The sequence below is a fragment of the Lycium barbarum genome, chromosome 5, assembly GCF_019175385.1.
Source record: "Lycium barbarum isolate Lr01 chromosome 5, ASM1917538v2, whole genome shotgun sequence".
In the NCBI taxonomy this organism is placed as follows: domain Eukaryota; kingdom Viridiplantae; phylum Streptophyta; class Magnoliopsida; order Solanales; family Solanaceae; genus Lycium; species Lycium barbarum.
The window spans coordinates 139,342,201-139,352,341 of NC_083341.1; the positions used below are offsets into that span (position 1 = coordinate 139,342,201).

Genomic DNA, 10,141 nt, shown 5'->3' on the forward strand with positions numbered 1-10,141 from the left:
AGTTAACTCTATTGGCCCTCAAAATTCTTTATTAAATGAATGATGCTTAATAGTTTTCTTCATCTATAGAAATAAGACGATTTAGAGTAACTCAAATAACAAACGGTAGTATTACATATTTACTATTTGAGAACACTCTGAGCGTGAATATCACCTAACATTTCTTTTAAAAATGCATAGCCAAATTTTACATCTTCACCTGTTATTGTTCTTCACGTTTTTGCCCTACGTCTCATATTATCATAATTAGTTATTTTACTATTTAAAAGTAATTTTATTTTTATTCATGAAGGTTTGATTTTTTTAATAATAATATGATGAAGTTTATTCATTATTTTTCTTTTATGGAGGTAAATTGCATAGTAGCATGCTTTAAGAAATTGTGATTATTTTAATGTTTGAAAGTTAAGATGTTAGAGTTGGTTTGCATCTCATAATAACTTTTAAATTATTGCATTATTTATATTTGTAAAATCATGTAGAAGTTTTGTTTTCTATGAGTTTCTTTAATCGTGTTTTTAATTTTTTAACTATTAATATATTTTTTATAATTTTTGTGTTACTATACTATTTTACCACATTATAAATTAAAAATTTAAAGATTCATGAGGCTTACGCCTCGCCCAGTATTAAGTCAAACGCCTCGTCTCACGATCTCGCCTTTTAAACACCGACTTACAATAGCATATTATTGTACAACATTCTAATAGATATTTCCAACATTCTAATAGATATTTCATGTATCGAGGAAATTTCTCGCAACCTTCTTAGAAATAGCATGACAGGATATCTAAATTAAAATATTGTTTTTCCTGTATAAGTATTCTTGATTAAGCCCCTTCAAAAACCGTGTTGAAAAGTCATCCTAAGACAAAAAAAAATATCAACATGTTGACTTTGCCAAAAAGAGTTGCCCTAGCTATCTAATCTTAATCGATTTTGGCTATTCTACATATACATGTACATTCAATATAAACGAAGATTATTAACATGATATATATCCTCAAAAGAAAAAAATTAGACAGAAATTCAAAAAACAAAAAAAGTTAGCAATTTTTGCTGAAAATGTATGTAACAAGGCCTCTTTCTTACTACCAAAAGAATCCAGATGCTCTTTCATTACCTCCTGAAGGTCCAAATTCAGGTTACTTAGTGATTCAAGATGAAGAATCTGAAACTTATTGCTGTTTTGGACTTTGCAAAAATTATGATATCTTGGACTTCCCTTTCCCTCAGAACAAGAAGCTGACCGTTCGATACCAATCGGGTGGTGGTGAAAACAGCACAGTTAGCAGCGACGATGTAATGTTCATTCCAGTTCTTAATAAGCCATTATCTTCCAATCAATATTATGCTATCAAGCCTCATGGGAAACACAAGGGGTATGTTTTTATATATGCACATATAATCTTTTATTATATGATTGTTTAATTATGTGATTCTGTTTCTTGAGTATATTTTAGAAGAAAATAGCATGACAAATTGCTCGAACTCTTCGAAAATGTCGATAGGTGCCTGTTAGATCTTCCAAAAGCAGCGCATTTTTGGAGGATCCGCCAAGATGCGATAACATTTTTGAAGAATCTGTGCAACATAGCAAAATTCGTTTCTGGTTTATTTTGTCTTGATAAACCAAGGTCAACTACGGATCTATATGGTCCAAAGGAGGTTGAGTTAAACCCCCCACCGCCCCCCACCCCCCATCAGAAAATTGTACTGTGCAAGTAGGGGTATTATATAAAACTATATAGTAAAATTGCTTTAGGCTACAAGTTTCAAGTGTGACATTCTTGAATTGTTTTGAATTTCCTTTATTAGAATTTTTAGACTGGCCAACTTAATGAATCTTACAATTACCAAATGGCCAATTTGCAGACAAGCATTTACATGTTCAACGGAGGAAGACAAACAAACCTGTTGTTTCTGCAGATGCATACGAGACGTTAAACCGAAGCCATTAGATCCAGAGGAGGCATATCAGCAGTTTGAGATATGTCTATATGATACATGTTGCAATGCCAAAGGTAACTTTTTTGCTAAGTCTCTTGCACCAGATGGTTTTCCACCGTACTTTCTGAGGCAAAAAGGCTGGCATCTTCTTGCTGAAACTCCTAAAAATTTTGAACTAAATGATGATGCTGTAGGCCTCAATGTTGAGTTGAGGCAACAACTTCCAGAGTTCAATTTCACATCATCTTGTAAGAGCTCCGAAGTCGTCGTTGTGGGGAAATGGTATTGTCCTTTCGTATTTATCAAAGATGGAACAGTACTTAAAGAACAGATGAAGAGATCGATGTTCTACGAAATGACGCTTGAGCAGAGATGGGAGCAGTTTTTTACTTGTCAAAATGACAACATTAATGAAGGGAACTCAGTACTTGTGGATGTTGCTCTTGACACAGAAGTTGTCCTGATTGCCGGAACTACTAAAGCAACATGGGATGATAAAAATATCATTGAAGGCGTAATATGGTTTAGAAACTACGATAAAGATGGAAATGAAGTAACAAGTTTGGGATTAAGACGAGAAATAGTTCAAAGAATGAAGTGGGAGCAAGAAAGAGCTGGATGGCAAAATCAAGGGAGGATCAAAAAAGTAGAACAATACAAAGAAATTAGTACTAAATGGAAAAGATTCAGTTGCTATGTTTTGGTTGAGAGGTTTGTATTGAGAAGAATGGATAGAAGCTTGGTGATGACTTACGATTTCAAGCACATTGACAAGGTTAAGAGCATATGGGAGTGATGTTCAGTAGCATATGCAAAAAAAAAAAAATAAGTGATGCCGGCTTATTATATCAACTTGATGTGTATACGAGTATAGATTTGCAACTTTGGGGTTATATGATTTACTTTCTATGCAGTTTTATGTAGTGTTGATGTTTCTGTGTGCATGTGTGACTATTTTGTATAAAAGTTTTAAGTTATATACACTGAGAATGTATTAAATTCTATCACTGTAATTTAACAGGTTGTAGGTCAATACTCTACTTTCAATGTTGTCATATCAGGCTTACTATGAAGAATTACTTGTAACTTTTAAATAAGAAATTTACACAATTTGATGGAAGTGAAAATCCAAGAAAGCTAAATTCAGAAGAAGAAGAAAGGCTGACATAGAAGAAGCATATGACTTACATTAAATGGTTTTAGTGTTTCAGCACCATTATTCAAGAAAAGAAGAAACTCTGAAACTGGTTTTTCACTAAATACCAGAAAAGTTACTAGTGTCTCTAAACTATAAGGTAGGTGGAAATTTTAACTTCATATACAAAAATAAAAAGTGGGAGTCGATTATATGACTCATCATTGTCCATGTCGCTCCATTTAAGCTCGTCTCAGTCATAACGTGTCCAATATTGAAAAGCGCTGCTTCTGTGCTGAAAACGAGCCGATATATCATATAGTGTATAGTTTCACTCCCATTTGCATCTTATTTGGTGAGTGTCCCTAAAATTCTAGTCATTACCGAGCTACCATCCATCCTTTTTAGAACAAAACTCTCAACTAACACGCTATGTTGCTCGGACCTGTAAAAAATATCGACATGTGCATGGCGGATCCTCCAAAAGTAGTGCATTTTTGGAGGACCCAAAGCGGGTAGACAACATTTTTGGAGAATCCTAGCGACATAGCCTACACATAGCATCCAAAGTGTTTCCACTCATCACCAGGTTCTTCATAATCTTCTACTCTTGTCAAATCCAACTCTTTCTTGCTCCCACATCATTCTTTGCACAATTTCTTGGCTCAAAACCAGTACTTATATTTTCATCCTGATGATCAAAACTATTGAACGGTATAATTAATTCCATCTTCAACGATATTCTGATTATTCCACATGGTTTTGTTGCCACAGATTGTGACAAATTCGGTTTCCAATTTAACAATATCCAGAAGGACAGTGTTTCCTTCATCGTGAAAGTTGTTGCACGCGAAAATCCTTTCCCATTTTTGCTCTAGTATCATTTCATAGAATCTTGAATTCTCCACCTGATCTCTCAAAGTTCCAATCTTTGATAAACATGAAGGGGCAATACCATTTCCCCGCAGCAATAACTTCAGAGCTTTTACATGATATTGAGAAGTTGAATTCTGCAAGACGTGCTCGTGGAGAAGCATTTACACCTATTGTTTCATCTAGTTCGTAGTGTTTAGGACTTTTGGCAAAAATATTAAAATCTTCTGTATCCAAGAATCTTGGTGTGTTTGCCTATCTCACACTCCCAAAGCAAATTTTGATTTCCTCTTTCATTTTTCTTTTTTTTTCCTGCATCTTTCTTTACGGTAGTGGATCAAGCTATGCAACGAGCAAAAGTCATTATAAAATTTCCCGGCCTTGGAAGAGATGCAGCATTACGAGCTATAGTCGAAGTGGCATATTATTAACTTTCATACGGGACGTAACTCCTATGCCACATAATGGTTGTAGATCTCAGGAAAAAGACGCGTGTAGAACTGAACATTGAAGAAACCTCAAGAGAAATAAAAGATTTGACGATCTAATCAAATAATAATACTATGGTTCGATAGTTGGGAAATGAAAATTATTTTACTTGCATGAAGATTGTGAATGAGTGATTTTCCGATAATGAGCAAGGAATATCTGTCGTCCTTTTGCTAAACGGGATGGGTTGAACTCATATTTCATCAAATGTTTTTATGATTGTCAACTCAGTAGCGTAAGTAAATTGCTCCCAATTGTTCGATCATTTGATACATTGATGAACAATCACTATGAATCGGAATCGGACTCAATAAAATTTGATCATCCTATTTTCTGTCGTTAAGATGGAGAAGATGAATCTCTGATCTCTTTCTTATTTTTGCCTTCAGAAAAATTGTGTTATTAACATCCTGCTTTGCTTCAAGACTTGTCAGCTAAAAGGGTATAATTTTGTCCTGAATTAAAACCAGGAGCTTAACATTAAAACTAAGAGAACTTTTATTACAGTATTTATTCATTATGGCTATAGCTAAAATATCAACAATTTTTGTTTTAAACAAGTTTTCTTATAGGTTAATTTGGATTAGTGTTAGCCTAAAATCAGCCCAACTTCTAGATCAGATTTGTTTATGCCCAAGTTGGCCCGTCATGAATATATGCCCATTCCAACTGGACAATTTGAACGACTTAGATTGATCATATTTTCATGAGCTAATTTTAAGTTGAAGTGCACGGATATCCGATTTTGGGATCACCATTGAAGCCATATCTGCAGTCCAAAAAATTTGCAAGTCTATCCACTTCAAAACAACTTCAGAAATGCGGTGTCTGAAATTAGGTTTGACAAAAGCATGTCTCTATTCTAAAACGAGTAGACGTATAAAAAATAAAAAATAACGCACAAGTAAAATAGCGGAATCCAAATAAAATATCCCGTGAAACTTTTACATAATTTTGTCACTCATAATTCTTAGTGATCCTTCCTTGATGAACATGAAAGGCCATACCATTCTTTAGTGGCATTAATATTCCAGTATTATTCTTCTCAAGAAGATTGGTGGACAACTTTTATGTACTTTGACGTTGTAGTGAAGCAACCTATGGTGGGGACAAATATTAACTTGCTGATAAATGTTCTATGCATTAATGGGGTTGGTTAATTCCACTTCTGCAACAATATGCCTAGAGAAGAAGCAAGTGAGCTTGTCTTGACCAACGAGGATTAGGGGATGGATAGATTCTTCATCCTTAATCAGAGGTTTCTAATTTGAGTCTTGGGTATTAAAAAAAATCGTTAGAAAACTCTTACCTTAGATGGGACTAGCGCAACACTAATTAGAATTAAGGGAAAAGGGTCAAAAATACCCTTCTACTTTGAAAAAAGGGCTAAAAATATCCTCCGAACTTATTTTGGGTCAAAAATACCCCTCTCATCCTTAAAGTTTTCAAATCTACCTCTGTCTTGACGGAAATTATCCCCCAAAATAACCCAATTTTTTTTTTTAAATCCGTTTCATCATTTAAACTCGACACAACTAAATAATAACTCATAAGATCCCCTTATTCCCCCAATTCTCTCAAACTTCAAACCTACATATTGGGGGTATTTTTGATCCAAAATAAGTTCAGAGGATATTTTTAGCCCTTTTTCCAAAGTAGAGGGGTATTTTTGACCCAAAATAAGTTCGGAGGATATTTTTAGCCCTTTTTTCAAAGTAGAGGGGTATTTTTGACCCTAATACGGGCAAATACCTCATGAAAAAACCAAAAAAAGAAGTGATCTTGTCTTATTGTTGAACAAGTAAATGATTCGCTACAAATACAATACTTAGGATATATGCAAGGCAAAATTTATATAGGATGTTAGAAAGGTCATGAAAAAGGGTAGAATCATAAAAAGATATTTGATTCGTAAATAGTCTTTTAAAATTCAACTATATTTTGATTATTTTTCACAATCGTGCTAAGCCCGGATAAGTATACTAGCGATTAAAGTAAAAATATAGATGCACTTGGTGTTTTACACCAAATGAATGCGAGATACGTATTTTTCATGCCAGAATATTTTAGTTCTTGAGTTCTGAACCATAATTCTTACTGCGCTCTGGATGAGATTATGTATACATACTAAATAAATTTATGCCGAACCCGTAGCTTTAAGACTGGCTTCGCCCCTTCTTTTGTACACATATTTGGTTAAGTGATATGTATCTCACTTTATCTTTTACCATTAAAGTTAAATTAGTTGATTAGGTGTAAATGCTAGATGTGATTAAATTTACCAACATTAAGGTCGAAAATCTACTACTAAAAAGTTTTAAATATCATGAAGTATTGACTTCAACGTTTTTTTTTTTTTAATATGAATTGCTCCTATTTATATTGAGAGTTAATTCGAAAAGGGAGTAATTTCCTTCAAATTTATCACCCACTTTTTTTTCTTTATATTTAACAATTAAAATCATTTGTCGAGACAAATTATTTTAGTGTCAAGATCATAAATTGGTCCCAAATCAGAAAAAGAAAAAGGAAAAACAAAGAAGGGGAGAAAGACAAAGAGCAAAACGCTTCTTTTTATACAAAAACAAAATTTTATCAACCAATAAGATCTAAAGGTAGGGCAATAATTCAGATTTAGGCTTTAAAATGTTTTTAGTACGGATAATTTTGGACCACAAGACCATCCCTATTAGAGGGTCAGTTCTCACTTTCTGAAAATGACTCTCAAACTTCTGTGGGTTGAAACACATTTATAGCATTCATTTAGATTTTAGATATCATACATCCATAATATAGTCTGATGTGTTTTGGATTCTCCAATAATTATGAATTTTTGGAGGATTCAATTCTTAATCGTTTCCTATTCGAAATTTATTTGCCCAACTAATTTAGATTTGTGTCCGATAGACCCACTAAGTTGTAAAGCTTCTTCATCGTAAGGTTCATTTTTAGGCTTGAACCCAAGGCTCCACTCAGAATAATTTTTTCTATTTTTCATTGCGTGTCCAGTAGTCGCGTTGTGCCTGACTTGTTCGATTTCATGCGGTGAATTTTTACTTAGCGTAAAGCGCTCCTTATCAAAGGCGATTCATACCTAAGGCTCAAACCCGCAACCTGTGATGTAAAGGATGAAGGAGTACTTACAACTCCACCACAATCTTTGATGGTTATAGTTGGAATGGTTTGGTGAGATGAAACACTAAAGTTTTTAAAAATAGAGTAAATAATAGTTCCAACAAATAAGTTACTATAGTAAACAATACTCCATTAACCTATAAGAACTTGAAGTACTAATAAACTGCTTTTCTTTCTTGTTTTCTTTTGTATAAAGGCTCTTCTCTCAGATCAGAAGGTGTGTTGTGCAAGAAATGAGTCCTAATGCGAGATTAAAAAATGACAAAATCGATGATCAAGTTAATAGGAGTGACATAATAGATTTAAGTTCACTTTCAAGTAATTAAAGTTCTTCATTTTCTTATACAAAATATATTATTAAAAGTAAAAGATACTCCATCAAATTCTATGTTGAATTGGAGACAGGAAATAAATGCCTTAGATGCACACCTTGTTGATTTTCTTCTAGCTTCTCCCAGCACTTAATGAACATAAAACTAAAATAAAATGTACTTTTTGGCGTTCTGTATCTGTTTTGGAGTCGACTAATCTAAATTCACGCTACGTAAGGCGGGAAAGTGCTCCTCTTAAGAATTTTCATTCCCAGGACTCAAATCAAAAGCTCTATATATGCACCAACAAACATACTTGGCAAAAGAAAAAGAGAGAGACCACTTTCTTGTGTGTGTATTATTTTAAATCCACTTAAAAAAAAAAAAAAAAAAAAAAAAAAACTAAAGCATATAGAATTGGATCAACCATATAGAAAAAAGAAAAAGGTAAGTAAATCAAAGCAAATAAAAGCAGAGAAATAGGTAAAGTTTGTATATTTACTTTTCTTACTACAACAAAGTAACCAAATCTTGTGCTACACAAAACAAAAAATAACCAAAACAAGATTATTTCAAATCTTTTTTTTATTATTATCAAGACTTAATAATCAAATTACTATTAATTTCATCCCTTTTGCTTGTACTACTTTTCCTGAAAATCCATTTCCACACTTTGTTTCCTTTTCCTCTATTACCTCTTTTCATCCTTCTGTCATACTCATCCATCATTCTACAAGATCCACCTCTCAAATTCCCCATTGAATTTGCATAATCATAGCCAAAATCTGAACAATTACTTAATCTTTTACCAGAAAAAACTTCTAATTTTGGCTCTGATATTAATGATGATGATAAATCAAGTTTCAAATCTATGAAACCTGAATCATCATCATCATCATCCATTGTAGTACTAGTAGTAGTAAAATCACTTTCTTTACCTTGGAAAAAATTTCCCCTATCTGAATTTATATTGCTTGGACTCTTAAAAAACGTAGCCTGATGCATGTCTGATCCTCCAAAAGTAGCACGTTTTTTGACAATCCGACATGAGTCTGAGCAACATAGTTCTGAATTAGGAATTTTTTTCCTCGGATTCTTGAAATCACCACTATTTTCACACTTTCTTTGCTCAATATTATCAGAATAATCAAAGAACAAACCACCTGTTACATCAGAAATTTTTGCACTTGAAAATCTGTAATTTTCACTTCCACCATCATCACCATTTCTGAAACTGCAAAGTGATCTTGATCTTGAACAAACTCCTCCTATAGGGACTGAAATATCACTTTTTTCATCACCCATTTTTCTATTTTTCTTGAATAATCTCTTGATTTTCCAAAACCCGTTACGATTCTTCTTGATTTCTACACTGTTGCTGTTGCTCCTCAACAAAATCACTTGCTCTGTTTTCCCCTGTTTTCCATTACCTATTTGCTCTGTTTTCCTCTGTTTCTGATTTTCTACTTGCTCTGTTTTGCTCTGTTTTTCATTTTCTAACAGAAAAGAGATCCTCCCAACACTACCAACTTCAACTGAAGAAGAATTTCTATAAGAAGAATAACAACTTCTATCAGTATTATAATCATCAGAGAAACATTGATCAGAATAAACTAAATTCATCAATCTGTCTTTCAGACAAAAAGAGCAAATCCCAATAGGAGATGAATTTGGGTGTTTCATACAGAGCATATCTGATGAAACAGAGTAATTAAAATCTGAAAATTTGTTCTTTTCATCATAAGTGGTTTTCATAGCTGCAGATTTGCCTCTGTCTTTCATGGCTTGTTTGGAATTCTTGATTTTTTTTGGACGAAAAGAACTGTTTTTTAAAGAGATTTTTCAAGTGTAGGAGATTGAAAATGACAAGGGAATTGAGGGTGTATTTATGTCTATAGGTGTTTATAGGTGAGTGTCGTCCAATTTACGTTAGTTTATAAAAAGAAATTATGGGTGAAGTAGGATGGGGGTGGGGTTGGGGAGGGGGGAGGGGGAGGGCTGTGTTAATGAATATAAACCATTATGTCTATTACTCCTACTATAGCATAAGCAAAATTTTACTTAACCAAAAAAAAATTCAAAAGACATTTGATTAAGGGTAAGTTATTAAAAACATTTTTTACTTTTTAGGAGATGAGTAAGTTTTTTATGGGGTGTGCCCAGGTTTAAAACACCACTTATTATGAAATGAAAAAAATTAGATTCTTCATAATTTTGGGTTTCGGACATGGTGTGTTAGGTATCTGTT

At 33.2% G+C, this 10,141-nt stretch overlaps 2 protein-coding genes across 2 annotated transcripts; one reads left to right on the forward strand and one right to left on the reverse strand.

Annotated features, from left to right (window-relative positions):
- Positions 1 to 867: 867 nt before the first annotated feature.
- Positions 868 to 3,026, forward strand: LOC132641871 (uncharacterized). The gene is made up of 2 exons (XM_060358959.1): positions 868 to 1,382; positions 1,876 to 3,026. The coding sequence occupies exons 1-2, from the start codon at positions 1,066 to 1,068 to the stop codon at positions 2,744 to 2,746; spliced, it is 1,188 nt and encodes a 395-aa protein (XP_060214942.1). The 5' UTR covers positions 868 to 1,065; the 3' UTR covers positions 2,747 to 3,026.
- A 5,461-nt stretch (positions 3,027 to 8,487) lies between these two features.
- On the reverse strand, positions 8,488 to 9,675 carry LOC132639909 (uncharacterized). The gene has a single exon (XM_060356296.1). The coding sequence runs from the start codon at positions 9,673 to 9,675 to the stop codon at positions 8,488 to 8,490; it is 1,188 nt and encodes a 395-aa protein (XP_060212279.1).
- Between the last annotated feature and the right edge of the window lie 466 nt (positions 9,676 to 10,141).

What these genes read in the sequence shown, in the direction of transcription:
- LOC132639909 (XM_060356296.1), bottom strand. Translation starts at nt 9,675, where the DNA reads ATGAAAGACAGAGGCAAATCTGCAGCTATGAAAACCACTTATGATGAA.
- LOC132641871 (XM_060358959.1), top strand. Translation starts at nt 1,066, where the DNA reads ATGTATGTAACAAGGCCTCTTTCTTACTACCAAAAGAATCCAGATGCT. An exon ending in CCTCATGGGAAACACAAGGG is followed by an intron (nt 1,383 to 1,875) that starts GTATGTTTTTAT and finishes GCCAATTTGCAG; the next exon opens with ACAAGCATTTACATGTTCAA.